This window comes from Bos mutus, chromosome 22 (assembly GCF_027580195.1).
Source record: "Bos mutus isolate GX-2022 chromosome 22, NWIPB_WYAK_1.1, whole genome shotgun sequence".
Lineage (NCBI taxonomy): Eukaryota > Metazoa > Chordata > Mammalia > Artiodactyla > Bovidae > Bos > Bos mutus.
Genome location: NC_091638.1, coordinates 44656604 through 44678201, shown reverse-complemented (window position 1 = coordinate 44678201; position 21598 = coordinate 44656604). Strand labels below are relative to the sequence as shown.

Below are 21598 nucleotides of genomic sequence, written 5' to 3'. Positions count from 1 at the left end.
GTTGCATTAGTCTCTGCTGTACAAGGTGAAAGGGCCATATGTATGTAGGTATCTCCTCCCTCTTGCGTCTTCTTCCCACCTCCCCCATCCCACCCCTCTAGGTCAATACGGAGCACTGAGCTGAACTCCCTGCTTTACAACTTTGGAATTTATTTTCAAAACAAAGTTTTTGAGGGCAATTTTAATACCTTTGAAAAGATGGTTAAGATGGGTAAGTTTTGCATTATGTATATTTTACCACAATTTTAAGAAAAATTAATCACCTGAAACTTTTTTTTAGATGACTTAAATATAGGAGTATTTACCAATACAGAATCACGCTGTGGATCGGTGTCAGAGAGGGAAATTATAAATTGTTCATCCCCTGAGATTGCTGCAGAATTTAATGAACAGTTTAACACTAAGAATAACAAGCAAGAACTAGTAAGTCAGATTAAAGGAGCCAACTTAGAAAAAGAAAACAGTTGGTATAATGACCAGTGTAATCAGATCACAAGAAGAGAGAAGCAAACAAAACATATGAAGAAGTGTCCTAAAAGGCCTGACTGGAACATAAATAAGCCACTCAGAAGGTATATTCCCGCGTCAGAAAAGTACCCTAAACAACTTCAAAAGCTGAGAGAAGAAAAAAAGGTAAGAAGGCAGATGGAACTGCTTCATTTGATTGAAAGAAGTAATCCTGGACAAATCTCTCAAAATAGAGGCACTTCACCAGAAGTTCTTCTTTCATCTCATCAAGAAACTGATCCAAGTTTCAGGCGACAGCTAGTCAGAAAGGTAAAGCTGTTCTAAAAAATATTTTTTAAAATGCATCAAAGTTTGTAGAATGAGACTACAGTTCCTCACATGCATGTTTTGACAAGAAATTTGCTTTATTTTATACCAGGGGTCAGCAAACTATGGCCCACGAGCAAAATACTGTATGTGCAGAAGCAGGCTGCAAATGTAGTAACTGCCGCCTGCTATTGCACATGCAGTATTTTAGGAACACATCCATGCTCATTCTTGTGTCTGTGGCTAACTTCACGCCGCAAGAAAAGTTTTATCAGAGTAATTCCAACAGACACCACGTGGCTTACAAAGCTGAGTCTACTATCCTTTACAGAAAAAATTTACACTTAAACCCTGTATAGATTTCTGTATTCAAATACCCATTCAAAACTCGTTTATAGTCTGTACATAGCTTCCCTGGTGGCTCAGTGGTAAAGAATCCACCTGCCAATGCAGGAGACCTGGGTTCAATCCCTGGGGTGGAAGATCCCCTGGAGAAGGAAATGGCAACCCACTCCAGTATTCTTGCCTGGAGAATCCCATGGACAGAGGAGCCTAAGTCCAGGAGGTTGCAAAAGAATCGGACACAATTTAAAGACTAAAACAACCAGTGACAATGAATATTTGAACCAACACTCATTGAGAGATATAACCCATATATCCAGAGGATAATGGGCAAGGTCAGGAATGACTGGTTTGGTTTCTCTGGAGAAATACCTAGCCTATTATTACCTAGTATCTGTTGCTCAAATCATTGAGAAACATTGTAACAAGTAAACCACTACAGTTATTTGTGGGGATATATGGAAATGCTGTTATTTACTCCTTTCTACATTTGTATATCCATCATATAGGAAGAAGAACCTCTGAGAACTAATTGTTTTAGCAGGGAAAGGTATGTTATGGTTTTCATTGCTACTTAGCGCTTTTTATGTGATATAACGGTCAGCCTAAGCAGGAATGTGACATTTTCTATTAGCTCCAGATTTAAAGTGTTGATTTTCCAGATGTCAACAGTGGAATAGACATTCTCCTTGGATTGAGAGGAGAGGGAAATGACTGGTTAGCAATAGAAAATAACCAATGGTAAATTTAGAATCGTTAGATTTTTATTCTCTGCTTTTGGGTATGAACCATCTGGTTTAGAGTTGTCTCTGAATGTGGCTCTAATAGCAAGTTTACTTCAGGTGGCATAAGTTGTTAAATTTAAGTTTTCTCCCTGTTCTAAAGTGTGTCTGTATATGTATATCCTCAGGAAGTGGTAGTAACTCCCAAATTAATCCCATTTTATTGGCTTATTTTAGGAAAAATTATCATAAAACTCAAGCCTTTTACACACAGTGTTCCCTAAGATGTTATAAGTACATTTAGAATAAACTGAAAAGTGACTGAAGAATAGAAAATGCTTAATCTAAAATAAAAGACACAATAGTTGATTAATGCTTTAAGTCCTTTATTGTGTTTTGGGAAAATACAGGTCTCAGTCGCCACCAATTCTGGCAGTGAAAAGCAGAACGCAACAAACTCAGACACTAAAAAATAGTAATTATGAAAGAGAGAATCTGACATCGGGACATAGTCAAACAGAATTATCACCTGGGATTTCTGATCCATTTCATTTTATTCCGTATGTCCGAACCAAGGAGGTCTATTACCTGGATCCAGATGCACCATTGTCTAGGCCTGTAACTCAGAATCCTCAGTACCAAAATGCACATGGTAAGTAAATGTATCCCCACCCTAAATTCAAAATCCAAATTAGTATTTGAGTAATACTAATAAGTTTTACCCCAGGAGGGGTAGGATTTCACTCTTTTGGAGTCAAGTGTAAAATTTTGTATTGAATATGTATTACTTAAATTGGTGCTTTCCTAGGATATAAATTAATGAATCCCTAGAAAATTATAGCATAGGGCTATTTCATAGTATCAAAAATGTATTTGATTTTTGTCATTTACATCCTGTCTCACCTCAGACCGAGAACAAGAGCTGTTTGCCTCTGACCATCTCAGGGACCCACTTCTTAATCCTAACTTGGTGAAAAACAGGGATCGACAACAAGCAATCCTTAAGGGACTATCAGATCTGAGACAGGTATGAGCCTTTCAAAAGTGTAGGTGTGACCATATTCTGGTGGAGGAGTGTTAGAATGGCTAAGCAGTTACTTAAGCCAGACTGATGATTACATGACTTAGGTTACCTCTTTTCTTCTATTTGATTCACACTGCCATCTCTAAGAGTATTTCTTTCCAGCATGAAATCATGAGACATGAGTATTAAAACAACTTTATTGAATGAAAATGCATACATTTGAAATGGCAAAGCATGATCAATAAGGCCGGAAAACAAGTACAGTTGTGGTTTAATTCTTAGTAATGCAGTTCACAAATTTTTTAAAATGCATGTGTTGGCTGTGTTTAGAACAGAGCATTGATGTAAGACCCAAAGAGCACTATATACTCAGTGTGAAATTACATGTATCGTCTTACCAGACTTTTTCTCCCAGACCAACTGTGACTCATTACCTTGCTCAGGTAAAAATTCCAATATTTAAGTCTATAACTTTTCTCTATCAGGTAGCCTTGAAACAAACACCTGTTGCTGTGCTTTAAAAAATAATGACATTCAAAACTGTGTTTGCAGTTAGTTTTGATTCACAGTATACTTTTCCAAAACAAACTGTAGTTTTAGGAGTACTTTTTCCATGTCCAGTCATTTACAAATGCCTCTGTATAAACTTGTTGATTCAAGTGTTAACAATTTTTTTTCTATAAAGCTAGAAAATCACCCCCACTAATACAGGATTATCAAGAATCCTTTAGCTTTTTTACACATTAGCATTGGTTACACCTAGACTGAGTTTTGTAACTCAAGCTTGGAAATTCACACAGATTTTACTTATATTACCTTTCAAAATGACAAGCATAGTCTAGCTTAGAGGAGACAAAAGTTGTGAGGTTAAGAGAAAGAATGTAATACACATACACCTTCACCTGTATAGTGACCATGTCGTATTTCAGCAGGGCCTTGTGCCAGCCACTAAGGTTAATGCAGTCAACATATACACTGGATGTTAAGGGAGACTCAGGATCTTTTTAAGACATTTGAGGAAAAGGTAAGGGGGGGTGGCACCTCTTTAAGGAAAGCCATCCATATTGGTTTTATGCTAAAAATATGAAGACAGTCTTACAAATCTATAATAGCTATATATAGTAAGTACAGTATCCGAGTGAGAAAGTCTGGTATAAAAATTGAAAACATGTTTTGAAAGTAAATATAGAATAGGGTTAATTTGCACACCTTACTAACAAATCAATGTGATTTCAGGGCCTTCTCCAGAAGCAAAGGGAGTTGGAAACTAATCTCATGCCTTTAGCTGCAAATCAAGAAGAGAATTTTAGTTCTTCATTTTAAATGTAGAAAATTAAATCCTTCATTTGTGTTCCAAATTATAAAATGTGGTTGTTGCTTAACTGTTTTTACAAGTAGCCTAAATTTATTTTTTAAATGCTTATTTAAAACTTGTACATTATGTAGAAAAATGCTGTGTATGTATATTATGTATTTAAAACAATAAAACAGTTTCATAAAAGCTCAGTTAAGAAAAAGTTACCTGCTCTGTCACAATGTGGGTATTTATCTACTTACCTTAACACAGCCTGGAGTTTACAGATAATGTTCTTCCACACTTTACATGTAGGCTTACTAATTGAAACACCACGTATCTATTATAGTCTATAAAAAGAGTTTGAAGAGTAGGACCTACAGTTCTTTTAGTGGCCAAAGGAAGGTCTGATGTCCCAACATTACTAAAATAGCCCAGATTCAGCTTAGGCTTATGAGGAAGTTTTTTTAAGTCCTTTGATGACTTTTATTGTAGAAACTATAGTTTTTAAAAACGTCTACCAGTTTGTATTAGTAATGAAGAAGCATTTTTTTTAACCAGTACATGTGGATTCAAAATTTTTATCTCCACCATGTACTTTGGTACAGCACTTAAGTGCTTACATACCACCTGAAAAATATACATATATTTTTTTCTAACAATTTAAAAACCTGTAGCAAAGTTGGTTTCAAACTGTAACTGCCTGTAGTAACAGAAACCTATCTTTTGAAATATGAAACTGAATTTGGTTAAGTCTAAGGACCACACAAGCACTGAAAAAAATAAAAGCTTGACCAAAATTTTAGTAACAGGCAAAATTACATGGTTAAGTCTAAAGATAAAAAATAATGCCTGGTATTAAGTCCTAAGTACATAGTTTTATAACCTAATGAAATTGCTTTGTTCGATAAATCCTGAGGTATCGAGCCAAAATCCTGTAAATATTTATTAACATCACTGGCTTATACCTGTGTAAAAACACTATACAAAAGCTTAAATAAATACAATAGTTGATACATCATTTCAGCAAAAGTATTTGGGATAATCTGACATTAGAGGAAGAAAAGTAAAGCCACTACTGTGCACTATCCTTTTGCAAATATCCTAGTTTTATATATAAAACAAGCTTCAATTTGAAGCCAAAGTACAGATGACATATAAAGTGTAAAACTTAGAAGTGCCAACATGAGATAATTCAAGTACAATATATGTTAAAAATATATATATTTATTTCAATTTTCAGAGGCTTCAACTGTTACAGGCCATCATGATTTAAATAAGAGGGGGAAAAAATGAGAAAGGAAAAACCTTTTGTTTAAAGAAATATAAATTGTTAATTCACTTTTAAGAAACAGAAAAAGTCCATAACAACCTATTTTTAAAAATTACTGTAATTATTTCTCTTTTGAAAACGGCCTGCAAGAATCACTTTTCCACCAACTTAATGGAGATGGAGAGTTCTCTCTATCCAAGCTTTGAGTATAAGCAGATAAAAAGTCATTTTCACTTTCTTGAGTCTGACTTGATGAAAGGGCATACGGTGTGCCCAAAAATGTCTGATGAGTGAGAACATTAAAATGACTAAACTGATGGGACATATTTAATCGACTGTGATAAACCTGAAAGCTGCTATATGAATCTTGTTCAGCTGAATTACTGTTCTCTCCTTCAGAGCATACTCTATCAATAGAAGCTCTCTCTGCAGAATCAATTTGATAAGTCTCATCTTCTAATAAACTTTTTTGCAAGTCAAGAGACGATTGCAACTCAATTTGAATATTGTTTTTTTGATCTGTTCCACGTGATCCTTTGGTCTCTTTCTCCAATATTTCTGAATGAAAATTGCTGCATACTTCTATTTGTGAGATTTCATCCCCTGAATCCAGAGACATATCCTCTTCATCCTTTTCATCGTTTTCTATAAGAGCTACATTTAAAAAACAAAAAGTCCTCCTCTATTGAAATACACAATTTGTTTAAGTTTTAAAATTATACACTACTCACACAATATAACGCGTCAGGGTCTGCAAGTCCACAATCCCTTAAAGCTTGGTCTTCTGCCACAAGTTCACTTAGTCACAACACTCACACTAGGTGTGAATGTCCAGATAATCCGATGCTAAAAGCTTCTGCGAAATGTGTTCACGTTTAATGTTGGGAAATCCCAACTCCCAGCTCCAAAGGGGTTAATGTCAAAACAGCATCTAAAGTTATACGGTAATTCAGTATTTGACAAGACAAATATAAAATAAAAATTCTGACATCTAGCTTCACTGGATTACTACTAAACTGGTTAGCTCTATCAAATGTTCGATCATCTCTGCTTTTCCTCGAAAACAAAAAGTACATCTTTCATTTTACATAAAACCTGGAACCAAAGCAGAGGCCATCTCACAAAAGACTAAAGCTATGGATATCTCTACTACTTTATCATTAAACTGCTTTAAATCACAACAGAAGCCAGTAATACTTACATTACCTCCAAAGAAAATGCTTACTCTATATAAGTATAGTATGCAGTCTACCATTAACAGCTTACACAGACTACAGTATAATAAATGAGATCTTTGTATATTCTAAGTAAAAGAATGATAAACGCCTTGAAACACTTCCCCTGAAGCTGTTTACACTGAGGTGAGCAGTTTCAAAATAAGTTTTCATTATATGAAATCAAAACAAAACCATTCTTTTTCTGTCTACCTTAAAGAAAATGAAAACTACTGAAAAGTTACCTGACTGTGACTCAAGATTCTCATTAGCACCAAGCAATGGAAGGTTTTCTTCTGTGATTGAGTTGTGATAGCCCACAAGGTTTTTAAAGTTTTGCATGAAGTCTTCAGCAGTTGCAACCACTATTCCATTATCAGTATAACTAGAAATCATCTTGATACTCTTTTCTATTTGGGGGAAAAAAATGTTGAATATAAAACACTTGAAAATATTATAAGGCCTGTCCGCAGCCCTCAAAAAACCCTCCTCCACATTTTCATAAACACCCCACACAGTACCACAAAATCCTTTCATCCACATTCCTGTATTCATAGTAGAAAACTTAAGAGCATTTGCTTTACCTGTTAAAAAGACTATGTGTCGGTGCTGTATGTTCTGAGCCTGAAGTCTGATAAGGCAATCCAATTCTGGAGCATTTCGAGTTTGTGAATCACAATTGTGGTACGACAAAATTTCAACCAGATGTTTCTTCTGATAGACATTCAGTAGTGTCAGCAGACTTAGAGCTTTAGCATTCAATCTGTGAAATTAAGTAGGTTCAGTATCTGATCTGCATCTCTAAAATTTAGTATGGATGTTTTCGCTTGAAATTAACAGCATAATTTCTCAATAGAGGCAACTGATCACAACCACACTGCCTAGCTCACTGCCTGATGTATGGGTGCTTCTGAGTTGAGTAGAAACTGTGCAATCCCATGGTTAAAGGCTTTCTCTGGGTCCAAAGCCTGAAGACCAGTTACTCAGTTCTGACAAAAATCTCAACTTACTAAATAAACTTCACTTCTCTTCAGCTTCACTAATTTAGAAATGTAATGAAAGGCGTAAAGGACAGAAAGATATAAATCTTTCCTTCCAAAAGAACATGGCTCTAAGCTATCTCTACCTCCGGACACAAGGCAACCTGTGGCAGAAATTACTGGCTGTTGTCAGAAGATGAGGGTACTAACTTGAACAGGTTATACCTTTGGGCCTCAGTGTTGGTATCTGTTATAAAAGACTTGCCCAATGCCTACACTTCACATGATTTGATGTTTTTAAAAAATCAAATTCAATGAAAATTTAAAATTATTTAGGCCTGAATTTCCCTAATTATGTGCCATGGAACTTCAACAGGTACAAGAAGAAAAAAAAAGTTGTTTGGCCTATGTTTTGGAAATGCTGACTGACAGAACGTAAACAGTATCCTTAACCACAGTTTCTCAGACCCTTAACTGTGTAAGGAAGGACATTCCATGGACTCTAGCAGTCATCTGATGACAACAATCATTTGCAGAGCCTCTCAAGGGACTAGTTACTATTCCAAGAATCACACTTTGAGAAGTGACTTCTGGACATGTTAGAAATCACTTATTTACACAAATTTATGAACTAATCATAGAACCCCTTATGTCAAAAATAATCCTTGTCTCATGTGTAGTAGTATTAGAGTAACTGGGATAGGACCTGATCTAGCATATATACAGTTCCTTGGCATGTATACAGTTTCATTAAAAAAAAAAAAAACTGCTGATTATCTCATTTTATAATTCTAAACCCAAATGGCAAAGGTCATACACCTATCTAGAACTTTGGCAAACCTCTACATAAATAAGAATACCATTTTGGCTGGTAAAAGATACCTATGACAACCAAGCAGCATCTATCATCTATAAACATAGAGAACAAAATTCTGTGAACAAAATGTTAAAGTCAACAACCAATATAGTTATTTTTCTAACCTTACCTGCCTAGTTCCTTTAGTTTTTTCTGAAATTTACAGTGGACTTTCCATTGCCATTTTCCTTCTGGAGTACTAAGTTCTTCAAGGAATGTCAAAAAATTTTTAAGGTTCTCTGTTAGAGATAATGAAGTTTATTTTAAATTCAATAAATAAGTCACTCCACAACTGAATTATGGAAAACATGTTTGCTGATATTACATAGGAACACCTACTTTCCTATGTAGTATTTTCTTTTTTCTCCCCTCAAAGGGAGACAGATCTAGCAATCTCTCTAAGATCTAATAAAATAAAATCTACACACAAAAAAACAAGTTAACAAAAACCAAAAGTAATCTAAGTGAAGCAGGTGCAGAGAGCCCTGCTTTATGCCAGATTTAGAGGAAGTTATTCACAGAGTAAAAGAATGGCAAAGAAATGTGTAGTAATAAACATTCCAAAAAATGGTGGAAATTACCTGGCTGGCAGAATGGACAATACATGAAAAAAGTACGAGTGGGCCACTTATGAGAAAAACCAGAGAAGACAGAAGTTACATGCTTAAGACAATAAATCTTACCAATTGTGATTACTTCTGGATTTAGAATGGATTCATCAGAAACAATAAAACCTCCAGATACAAATAATTCATTGTATGTATGATTTTTAACATCATCCAGACTATCAACACCAGCAAAACTAACACAAGGGAGCTTCTTTAACGTCACCAAACAAGGTACCTATTTAAATACGAAAATAAAAATAGAAATAAGGACAGACTAAACTGTGAAATGTACAAGAAACGTACTGTGGCTCACCTGTACTAACTAGCTAGGGTGTTGCCTCTGAAAAGTCAAATGCAAAAATATTTACATTTTTTCCAAATATACAGACTAGCATGTACTGGGCATCTATGTTGACAGAACACTCTAAGGAAGAGGCACTTATAACAGACCTGGAAATTCATCATTCAGAATGATGAATGCTAACTTGTCCTGCCCTGCGAGTACTGAGAATTCAAATGAGGCAAGAGCCTGGAACAGTCACGAAAGACTTCAGAGAGCAGTGGTGCTTGACATAGGCTCCTAAGACTAGATGGGGCACCCCCAAACCCGAGGGGCAGGGAAACTGGTTTGGCAAACAGCAGGTATAAACAGGTTTTCCAAGGACATATGAATGAAGGTGGTAACAACAGAGTCAGCAGACCCAGTGGCATTCAAGGAGTCAATGTTCTTACTCTTGACTAAGCAATAGGGAAGATATGGGATAGGCCACAATTGAAGATTTTGCAGAGGTGCAAACAGGAATCCCACAAGTCAATTCACAGAGCACAGTGCAGGTCCTACATGTCCCAAGTGCGAGGATTTATCTCCTTTAAAACTTAATATTTTAAAAACCAACAGCTTCAGTCTCAAAGATAGTAGAGATTTTTTACAACCAAAGTAAGGAATTCAGTGGAATAGTCTACCTTGTGAATGAAACCTGCAATGTCTTCATTTTGAATAATAATCAACAGTTTATCTAATTTTGATCTTCTTTCCAAAAACTGTTCTGGGTGACACTCTGTATTGCCTAATTTGATAAGATATTCCTGTTGAAAAGAAAAACACTAAATCAACATTTGAAAGTCTTCTTGCAAACATCCATTTAACACCAGAAATGCAAGATAATAGTTATATTTAACTACTGGACTATAATTAATGATGACCTTTACACCAGGGCCCTCAGAGATCAAGGCCACTCTTAGAGAAGACTCTGAAGCTCAGAGCTTTCACGGTCACAATCACAGCATTACAAATCCTATGCAGTCAAAGCCAAGTAAATGCCAGCTGGGGTAAAAGAACGGAAAGAATGGATTAGCCCAGGTTTTTAACTTAGTACTTATTCTGGGCAACCACTCCCTCCCTTCCATTTTCCCTTCCTTTTAAAGCAGGCCCTTGATTTTCTGCAGCAGTTACCAGTACATTCCTTCAAAGTAACAAAGCATTTTTCCAACTGCTGAAGCTCATTTAATTCACAACCACCCCAAGATCATTCATACAGAGCTTCAATATGTACAGTGGTACTTACATATTAATTAGCCCTGCCTGTCAAGTCTACACCTTCAAACAAAACAGACTCTCCCAATAACGCCTCCTACCATGCTGGTGACACAGTACTACCTCAAAGGACACAAGGTAAGCAGTCCCGGCAGCGCTCTCTCTGCTTGCTGGGGGAATCCTGAACCCTGAAGCAAAAGGCAGGATTCTGAAGGTCACATTCCTCATTTCAGACGCAGGAGAAGATTAATTTTCTCATGGTTGGCAAGGCTGGTTAGATAACCATAAATCTAAACCAAGCTTGCCCCTACCAGTTTTTAAGAGCTGCCTCCAAGTGTCACACCCACAGAAGTTGTTTCTGTAGCCCTGAAGCATCTATGGTGTTTCATTTCACTCTAGCCGCTAAAGCCTCTGGAGAGAGCCCAGAGCAGCTTACCGTCAAGGTATGAAAAAGGAAGTAAGTGTCTTAATAGGGCAGCTTATAATTTTTGGTCTGTTTACACTAAGAAGCTTTAGATGCAAGTTTGTTTTATATAAGAGTATAACTCATAAAGCAACAAATCATTTTGGTTCCATAAATATTCAGGAAGTTTAAAACTTTATAATAATAAATTTTATTATTTTATTCATTTATTTATTCATACTCTAACATTTTGCAAAATTTCTAATGGGTATTAATTAAAAGAGTTAAATTCTGGTCTAATTTCCTTTTATTTTTAAAATAAACATCCTTTTTCTCTTCTATATAAAATAAATAACAAATATGATTTACTCTAAGCCATAATGATTAAAACCACCATTCATAAGTAAACACATTTATTTTAAGTGTCTTACAATCTTTAAAATACAGTGGGAGATGGGAGTTACGCTGAGCGCACTGGGAACCGTGCCAGACCCACTCTCATTGAGCTCCACGCCAACGTGCAGTGATGCCCCCAAAGACGTGCAAACATGTTGCTGGGGGTGAAAAAATGTGGAGAAGCTCAATGCTTCAACATACAGGGCAAATATGCAACCAAGAAATTCCTGAAAAATCTGGTTTCATCTTCCCAAGGAACTACATGGAATGAGTAAAGGCAACATGCTGAGCACTTGGCTGCCTCCACTTCCATGCTCTTTACCTTCCCCTGAGCAATCATGTCAAGTATGCCAACATCAGAGATCCCCAAACTGACAAAGGCTCACGGAGTGTCAAAGCATGGAGTTTCTGAGGCACTCTGGGCTGTAAGTCACTTACAGTCCCTTCTGCTTCCTCTAACTAAAAAAGCAGAAGCTCATCATGGTAAGTAAATTGCATAAACGAGAGCAGGCATATTTAAAAAACTAAGGCATTCCCTTACTAAGGAAAACTAGGGCTTGCTTCCCTTGTGGCTCAGCTGGTAAAGAATCCGCCTGCAATGCGGGAGACCTGAGTTTGATCCCTGGGTTGGGAAGATCGCCTGAAGAAGGGAAAGACTACCCATTCCAGTGTTCTGGCCTGGACAATTCCATGGACTATACAGTCCATGCAGTTGCAAAGAATCGGACATGACTGAGCGACTTTCACAGAAACAATGACACAAACAAATCATTCCCTTAAGGAGTTAAAATGCTATACAGTTTAGTGAATACTAATTGGCTAACTACTATTACTATTTAATCACTAGTTAACCACTAATATAATTGTCCCATGTGTTATGAATTTTATCTGTCTCTGTGTATTTTTTTTTTTTTAAATCAACTGCCTGAAATGCTAGTCCACTCCACAGGTTGAGTACAAAAACGATTCCCTGCAATAAAGAATCTTTTCATGATTGGGTACGTTTTTCAGAATTATGTTTTTTGATCAATAAGGGCTACAGGGAACCCTGGCATGACCAGGACATCAATAAACACCAAAAGACACCGTCATTAGGTCATCCCGGACGGTTTTGGTTTTCTGTCTGACTGATAAAACGCCATGAGGTAAACAGTGACAACTTCATTTCTCTGCATCTCTCCCTCTGCTTTGTTAAAAAACCCAAGAAACATTTAAAATCTCTGAATCAATACTGTAAAGGTATGGCAATACGTATGCAGTTGGTCTTTAAAGTGACACTATGCAAAATAAGATTCAAAATTCTAAGATGTATAGATCATAGGTTCTGAACTTAGTTGAACTTACTAGTCTTTGACTCCACTCTGCATTCAATTATAAAAAATAATATGGTCAGCATTTAAAAAACAAACAAAAAATCCATTTTATAGAGGTCAGACTCAACAACACAAGTTTAGATAGCATTATGATTACCTTCTCATTTAGTTACCTTTATTTCTTTACAGAGCACACTCTCTTCTTCTTCATGAATATAAAATTTCACAGTATTTTTCTGGACATCTTTCATGATTTTAACCAAACTGTTAAATACTTCAGGTTCTAACTGGCTTATAAAATTTGAAAGAGCTGGCTGGGCAGAAATGTTTACATCATTGGGTGATTTTGCTGTTTCTTTTTCTACTGGTTCCCGGGCAGTGTCACCAGGTACAGTATGATCAGAAGTCACCATTGGCTCTGTGGCTTGATACGGCTGGTTCACCGCTACTTCAGTTAAACCCAAAGCTGAAGCGGAATGCTGCTCATGAGAGCTGGCGTCTTTCAAAGGGTCACTACCAAGTAGTTCAGGACGGTGTTTACTGTTGAAGTCGCCTGAAGAAACTGGAATGACATGCCTTGCCAGAGGACTCAGTGCTATCTTAGGACAAGAATCATTAAGACTGACTGGTGGCAAATTCCCACTCTTGGCTGATGCTTTGATAATAATACTATTTAGTTTCTCATGCAAGCCATCTACAAACTCCTGCACACCAGCTTTGGAAGTCTTAGAATATATGAACTCGGAAAGCCGTTTCATCTTCTCTTGCGTTGAAAAGATAGGTGTGGAAATTCTACTGACATATGAAACATTCTTTTGCTTCAGAATCTCTTCTATCTTCCTAGAAAAGAGATTGTACTCTCCTAGCACTGTCCTCTCTGTGGTCTCACTCGCTGCGGGTGGCTCTGGTGCTGGCACACACTGCTCCTCCACTGCCACCACCTGACCTGCCAACACGTCCTCCTCAGTGGTGCCCTTCAGTGTGTCTGTAAATGGAGAGGATGGAAACTGGTAATCAGAGCTTCTCTGTCTACTTATTACCCGGGGGTCATTAGGAAAGGCCTCCTGTGGTGGCAGACACACCAGCTGTTCTTCTGGTGATTTCATACCTATACAGGAAGAGTTTATTATTACAAATGCAATCCAATATTAATCTGAAATTAATCTCATCTGAAAATACAAACTCATAAATAAGGGGGGGAAAAGGCCAGGTCAACTATATATTTAGAACAAACTATGTATTGAAAAGTGGAGTAAAAATCTCAAATAATGGTATGATCCTATCACCTATGTGCCCTTATTTTATGGCTGCTTTTTGTATTTCAGTAGCTTAAATGACAAGTCTGAATGTTACTTTCTTTGATTACGTTTGAAGTAATCAAACAAATGCCAATTTAACATCACTACACATTAACTCATTTGCTTACTTCTGCTTCCCTACCTTTCCATACACCTGACTCTAACAGACATGTTTTAATCAGAATAGTTGCAACAGCTTGTTCAACCCCTATAATCTTTGCGAAGTAATGCCCACTACTGTGGTAACACCTTCTTAATATGAAAACTTTTGAGTGTAAGGCAAGTCAAAGAACATCAAGCTGAAATGCTGTGGGACTAAGTTGCATTCAGGATCTAGGATAATTTTATCTGTTTTCATATTTGCTCTCATATATAGGGCTGTTTACCTATGGGGTTGCATAGTGGATTTGCTACAATGTTAGCGACTTATCAGGGCAAGAAAGGCTCAATAATACAGGAAGAGAACATATTTCATAGCTGCATTAACAGTAATGCTTTTTGATAGCACTTTTTAAATTTTGCTTGGAAATAATTCCAAGAGAAATCATAATAGCTATTTCCCCATTTGAGATGAGGAGATCATTAAGCTAGCTAATGCTAATGGAATTATAACTTTTGATTCTTGACAACTAGCTCAATCCATAAGAACATAAATCCTAAATTCTTCCCCTCACAAATCCTAAATTCAACCACAGTATGTTTTTGAAACTGCATTTCAAAACAGGCACCCTAAATCTCTCTGTAAAAAACAAGGGGAAAATATGTTTACAGCAATTTGTAGTAAAACTTTATTTCAGTAAAGACAAAGTTTTGTTATTTCTGTCTTCAAGTTCCTATTACATAATTTTATCTTTCAAAATATTACTAATTTTTCTTAAATCTTAGCCAATATTCCCTAACAAATTGCTACTACAGTATATAAAATGTTACATCTAGACCAGAAAGTCCACACATAGTTTTAGTTTTCAAAACTGTAGTACTTTTAAGATATAGTGGAATCCCTATTAAAGTTTATACCCAGGTATAGCAGTGTAACTTTCTCTATATAAAACTCAGTTTTGATTTCCCCCACATTCACACTTTTGTAAATGTTTAAACAGCTCAGCACTTAGTTTAAACAGCTCAGCATTTAGTTTATGACATTTCTCTACCAACCCCAGTGGTTACCATGAATCACTGCACCCATTAAGTACTGCAAAGGCACCTGTCAGCAGGATATGAAGACCATTCAGGAGGTCTGTAGGTAAAAGGGAAGGGGAACAAAATATCTAGTGTACCAGTTCAGAATCACAACTGTATGAAACTGAACACCAGAAAAAAATTCAAGTTCCATAGGAATTCTGAACACATTTCTTAAATCTGCAGTATGGCGTTTAGTGGACATATGAAATGTCAGGATGGATACTTAAGAAAATGTAACAAGGAACCCCTTGGTGATCCAGTGGTTAGGATTCTTACTACCAGATCAGATCCCTCCCTAGTCAGGGAAGTCCAGATCCCACAAGCTGTGCAGTGCAGCAAACAACAAATAAGTCTGTAACTAACGTTGATTGATTGGATGAAACTACATGTGTGGCCCAGGGCTGAAAGACATTTTTTGAAGTATTTTTGTACTTCTTTGACATGTACCATGTCAAATATCTGATTTAGTGAAATAAAAATTTTTAATTGCATCTCATGAAACAGATCAGTTAGGGAGGACATTTAAAAACTTCTGAAGGGGAAAAAAAGGCTTCTGAATGGTTTACTATTAAAAATACTTGAAATACATTCTCCCGGAGTTTTCTGCTATAGTTAAGACCAAGAAGCTTATTCTTAAAGGGCCATGGATAAAAGAAACGTTTTAAAATTGAATTATAACTTAAATTCATTTGGGGAATTTTCCATATTCAAAAACTAAACCAAATTCCCTTTTGAAAATGCAAATGATCAACATCTATTTTGTACAGATTCCCTATTTTTATTAAGATCGAAAATTTCAATATTTTAAAAATTCTTCATAAATGATTTAAAAGAAATACACGTCAATATCCTAACAGCACGTTTCCTACTGACTCTCATTCAAGCGTTGTGGCACTGTGGCTTCTAGGTGCAAGGACAGCAGTGAGTTTGCTAAAGGTAACATCATTTGGATTTTTATACTTTTAACAGCAAAATATGAAGATGGTATGCCAAATAAAGACTGCAGATGCGGATGGATCATTCTGAGACATAAACAAAATACTGACTTCTCCCAATAAAAAAGAATTACTGATAGAAGCAAAATATAGATGAGTCCCAGACATAAAGCTGTGTAAAAGGGCCAAAACCAAAAGAGTGTAGGTTCCATCTACCTTAAATTCAAGAGCAGGTCAAACTAATCTATGCTGAAAGAAGGAACATTAATGGTTATTGTTTGGGGCAGGGAGAATACTGACCGGGAGGATGCAGAAGGAAGCCTTCTGGGGTACTGAAAATGTTCTACATACTGATTTGGGAGGCAGTCACCTAAGTGTTTACATATGTAAAACTTCATCAGCTGTAAAGATTTATGCATTTTCCTTTATGTCATGTATCTATTCTTCCCATTTTCTGCCCCCCACACCCGCAATCGTCTTTTCCTAGGAGGAAAAAAAGATCTTGAAGAAAACTATTAATTCAGTCTTTTTTTTTTTCCACCCTCAAAGACAAGAATAACCACAAAGATCTACTAAAATTAAAGTAACTTAGCTCTTCTTCCAAACAGAAAAAACAACACAAGGTTTCTGAAAGAGTAAGATCAAATGAAACAGAAACAAAAAAAATCCAGACCAAATTCCAAGCAAGAAGAGTCAGCCTGTGGCCAGCTGCCAAGATACTGAACTGAGTTCAGACAAAAGAGACTGTCTTCCAGGCACCTACTATACAACAAGCGAATCAGTAATATATGTACATGCTTCTCTTACTATCTGTAGAAATTAGTTTTACAAATAGAAGAAGAATTCAGTCAAAGAAATATAAGACTAGGAATAATGTACCTAAAAGATACAATGGCCTCACCTCCTCATATTTTTTTTAATTTAAGAGAAACTTGAAGACTGCTTCTGTAGAAGTGGATTAAGAAAAATATTCTGGTCTTTCCAAATCCTTATATCAGACAGAACCTACTGTAGGTGAAAAAAATTTAATCTGTGAATATTCAGTGACTCCCTTGAATATATTCTTTATATAAGAATATTTTATATAAATGAATGAATATTTTAAATACAATAAATAGTGTCCAAATTTTCTGTAATTAACAGACTTAAACTGACACCCTCCTGACAGATGACCAGAACTACAGTAGCAATTCTGAAGGGCACATCGACGAAAAGCAAAGAGAGCCTTCTCACCTGCTGCTTGTTTCTCACCATGTTTTCCCAGCTGGTCTTCTGGGCTTCTGGCATTCCCCCCTGAGGGAAAGCAACCATTAGAATTGTACACTCTCTTCAGATACTGGTGACAACCTTTCAAAGCACCCTTCCAATAACCCCAAATGCTAACAAATCCAAGTATTCCTTCGTGCACCTAAAATAATCCTGAAGGGTCATTAAGAAATGGGAAGTTGCTTTCTTTTCCCTTCAGGTGATGATGGAGTATCGACACCTAGATGCTGTGCCTTCAAATGACTCTGAAACCAACTATGAAGGTGTCTAAATGATTAAAGTTAGGATAAGCACCTTGTACAGACTACTTCCTTATTCAGTTTGCCCAATTCAAACCAACTTCTCCAGCTGCTGCTCTACTATCACTTCTGGGCCTTGTGCCTCTCTAATAAGGTATCAAGTAGATAAAGGTGCTGAAGCCCACAGAAACTCATCAAGTTTTTAGAAATTCTTCAGAGTCCTTGGAGGTCTCAGTAGCTTTTAGGTCATAAGCCAGTCTGCTTTCAAGCAAAAACTGGTTTTTGTTTTTCTTTTTAAAGGTTAAATAAAGATCAAGGAATGGAATACATGTGCCCTGGACATATTTCCCCAAATGCTTAGCTAACAAAGATGAATAAGAACTTGGAATACTAACAGTATCTGTATGTGTGGGTGTGTTTATGTGTTTGCATAGAGAAATTAGAACACTGCAAAATGATCTTTCAATATCTGCTAAACTAGTGATAAAGAACCCGCCTGCCAATGCAGGAGATGTAAGAGACACGGGTTCAATCCCTGGGTGGGGAAGATCCCCTACAGGAAGGCGTGGCAACCTATTTCAGTATTCTTGCCTGGGACCCTGCTGGGCTGCAATCCATAGGGTCTCAGAGAGTTGGACATAAATGAAGCGACTTAGCATGCTCACACGGAGAAGGCAATGGCACCCCACTCCAGTACTCTTGCCTGGAAACTCCCATGGATGGAGGAGCCTGGTGGGCTACAGTCCATGGGGTCGCTAAAAGTCAGACACGACTAAGTGACTTCACTTTCACTTTTCACTTTCATGCACTGGAGAAGGAAATGGCAACCCACTCCAGTGTTCTTGCCTGGAGAATCCCAGGGACGGGGAAGCCTGGTGGGCTGCCGTCTATGGGGTCACACAGAGTAGGACACGATTGAAGTGACTTAGTAGTAGTAGCATGCTCACAAACTATTTTTGCCCCACTATAAGCTTTGTAAGGTTCTATAAGCTTTCTAGGGATATTTACATTCAATCATTTCAGGGCATTCTCCACAATGATCCAATTTCTTGAAAATAACCCAATATTAAGCAAGAACTGTTTATTCACTTCATTCTAAAAGATGAACCTTAACATGAACACTTCTTAGATGATAGTTTTTGAAGTTTAATAATTTGCAAAGACAGCATTTAATTGGCTGCCCAAAGACTCTCATTGACCCCTGTAGCTACCTCACCTTATTAGAAACCCAATTTCTGCCAACAATTTTCATTTGCAAGTTGCATGTTCAACTCGATAGAGAAAGTATATTTTAAATCTTTCTCTTTTCAATAGGCTCTTTTGCAGATACTGACCAAGAACACAGCAACACTCAATGATGAATATCACATTGCTCAAAATAAGACACTGAAGATATCAGAGCCAAATAAGCCCCAAGAATTTCCCAGATGAAACCCTTCAGAAAACTACTCCCTAAGTAAAACCAAGCAAACCTAAGTTCCAGTGCACTTGTTCTTACCTGTAATTGGAATCAGTTTCCAATGTATCTCAGTCTCTTCAACATTATTTGACTTAGATTGTCTATGGAATCCATGTTCAATGGAAATAGTAGGACACAAACTGCAATCTTCAAAATTATTCATGCTAATTAAATTTGGATCCTAAAAATTAAGAGTACAGATTCAATACCTTTCTTTTCAACTAATTTTAAAGTCAAGAATGAACACCTTTTTTCACAGCAAATGCTAAAACCTCAATCTAAACATTACAAATGAGTAAAATTAACATGATAAAGGCATTATACTCTCATCTCAAATACAAGTGAATGACTAGCACTTTCAAGCAGCTCCTGACAAAACAAGTTGTCCTGCTGTGACTTTTTATCACAATGGTACATCTTAGACTGTATGGGCAGCAGCAAGAAAAACACTTGCATTCATCTCTTTGTAACAAGGAATAACTTACAAATACTATCTGGCACAGACACTATTACTGAAATGTGTATCATGTCTTTGTGAAAAAGAAAAACAAGCACACCCACATGCTCCCTTTCACATAAATATTCACAAAAGCAAACAAAGATAATCCGATGATAGAGGCTTACTTCTTTCAAATGGAATTTATGGTCAGTGCCTACTTCGTTGGTAGAAACACCAACAGGATACTTTAAAGATGATGGATCAACGTCTAGCAACGGGCTCTGAGTATCCTTAAAACGTGCGTTTTCGATTTTTGCACCAGTAGGCTGCTCATATTCTTTCTTATCCAGGGTAGAGCTCAAGTCATACTCATGCTTTTGCCTCATCTCTTCGTAGGCAACATCAGAGCTCAATCCTAAGGCCTTGTTGACTGTGTCTGTCAGGGATGCATCAGAATGACGTGCATTTGCTAGTGTTTCTGACAGCCAATTAAACAGCCTATGGATGTCAGCAACGCCAGAGTTAGAGGTATCCTGCTGCTGCCGTCTCAAGTCAGCTTCATGCCCAAGTGAGCCAACAGGCTGTGGGGACTCTGAAGGGAAGAAGAAAGCCATCTCTTACAGTTTGGAAGCCAAGCATAAATTTTTTAAAAAAATAAATATATACAGATACATACACCTAAAATTTAATTATAATTTGACATTTATAGGCAAGAACTCAATCAAATCACCTGCTGTGAGTTTACAAGTATATCCACCCCTTACTTTCCAAACATGATTGATTCTAAAATTTTGCACACAGGTAAAAATTCCCATTAAATGAAGTTTATTGTCATCATATCTTGAAAATTCTATTAAGAAATGAGCTCAGATATCATGTTGGTAATGTGGATAATACATATAAATAACTATACTGTAGTTACCTTAAACTCTACCACCAAAATCCTAAAAATCAACGAGATACTTGACAACAGAAAAATACCTATCCTTACTGTTTTGCAAAGTGTTCAAGAAGGGTATGCAGAATACACTTAAATGTTCTAAAGAAATAACAAAAACCCATGACTTTGATTTTGATCTCTCCAGTAACATTTTGTACTAACCTTATAACCTAAACTTTATCTTAAATGACTAGATTACTTAAATCATAACAAAGCTGAGGTATTAAGAGATGCAAAATCATCCCAAAGAAATCTACACCAATCTTGCAGTAAGAACAAAAAGTATTAGGAGAGAAAACATATCAGACATGGCTTCAAGCAAGTATAAATACGGGTTATATGCACCACCGATATATTTAAAAACTTGTAAAGACAGTAGACATTCAGAAAGTCATGTGCTTTAATACTTAAGGAGGGTAAAGCTAGGGTGGATGTTGCAATTTAGGTAGTGCATAATATACCACAGTCCCCCAAATTTAGAAACAGGGTACATACTGTACCTAATTATACGAAATTAAAGAGAAGGTAAAATAATCTAGAGAGACAGAAAGCAGACCAGCAATGGAGTGCAAAGAGACAAATTCAAAGAAAGATAAGGCAATGTTTGGAGATAATGAGAATATCCTATATATTGGAGTGGGAGTAACAACAGCTATAAAAAACTGATCAAAGTGTGCACTTAAAATGAGTACACTGTATGTAAATCATACTTTAACAAGTTGATATTAGAGGGGATAGGGGAAACAGAAGGCCATCTCTTAATAAAGTGAGTGGGGGACTTCCCTGGTGGCACAGTGGATAAGAATCCGCCTGCCAAAGCAGCAGACACATGCTTGATACCTGGTCTGGGAAGATCCCACGCGCCATGGAGAAACTAAGCCCATATGCCCCAACTACAGAGCTTGCGCGCTGCACCTACTGAAGCCATGCGCCTGGGCCTGAGCTCCACCACAGCAAGAAGGCCCACACTGCAACTAGAGCAGCCCCTGCTTTCGCAACTAGAGAAAGCCTGAACACGGCAATGAAAGACCAGCGCATTCAAAAATAGAGAAACAAAAATAAACAAATAAATAAAATTTTAAAAAATAAAGTAAGCTCACCACCAAA

At 36.8% G+C, this 21598-nt stretch overlaps 2 protein-coding genes across 9 annotated transcripts in view; one reads left to right on the top strand and one right to left on the bottom strand.

The window, feature by feature from the left end:
- Positions 1-4235, top strand: part of CCDC66 (coiled-coil domain containing 66) — a 39440-nt gene extending 35205 nt beyond the window's left edge. For all 5 annotated transcript variants that reach the window (XM_070359463.1, XM_070359462.1, XM_070359461.1 and 2 more), the window contains exons 15-19: positions 281-777; positions 1626-1666; positions 2249-2490; positions 2747-2865; positions 4099-4235. In XM_070359463.1, coding sequence (XP_070215564.1) covers positions 281-777; positions 1626-1666; positions 2249-2490; positions 2747-2865; positions 4099-4185 — 986 coding nt within the window. In that variant the 3' untranslated portion in view covers positions 4186-4235. The remainder of the gene's footprint in view (positions 1-280; positions 778-1625; positions 1667-2248; positions 2491-2746; positions 2866-4098) is intronic.
- Positions 4236-4941: 706 nt separating this feature from the next.
- Positions 4942-21598, bottom strand: part of TASOR (transcription activation suppressor) — a 49798-nt gene continuing 33141 nt past the window's right edge. Inside the window, exons 15-24 of one of the 4 annotated variants that reach the window (XM_070359457.1) lie at positions 19737-20143; positions 19152-19293; positions 17382-17441; positions 12907-13841; positions 10051-10173; positions 9163-9322; positions 8610-8718; positions 7228-7406; positions 6889-7053; positions 4942-6083 (exon numbers count right to left, since the gene is read on the bottom strand). In XM_070359457.1, the coding sequence (XP_070215558.1) occupies positions 5551-6083; positions 6889-7053; positions 7228-7406; positions 8610-8718; positions 9163-9322; positions 10051-10173; positions 12907-13841; positions 17382-17441; positions 19152-19293; positions 19737-20143 (2813 nt within the window). In that variant the 3' untranslated portion in view covers positions 4942-5550. Of the gene's footprint in view, positions 6361-6888; positions 7054-7227; positions 7407-8609; positions 8719-9162; positions 9323-10050; positions 10174-12906; positions 13842-17381; positions 17442-19151; positions 19294-19736; positions 20144-21598 lie in introns of all 4 variants that reach the window. The other 3 variants (XM_070359458.1, XM_070359459.1, XM_070359460.1) reach the window with 3 other exon arrangements.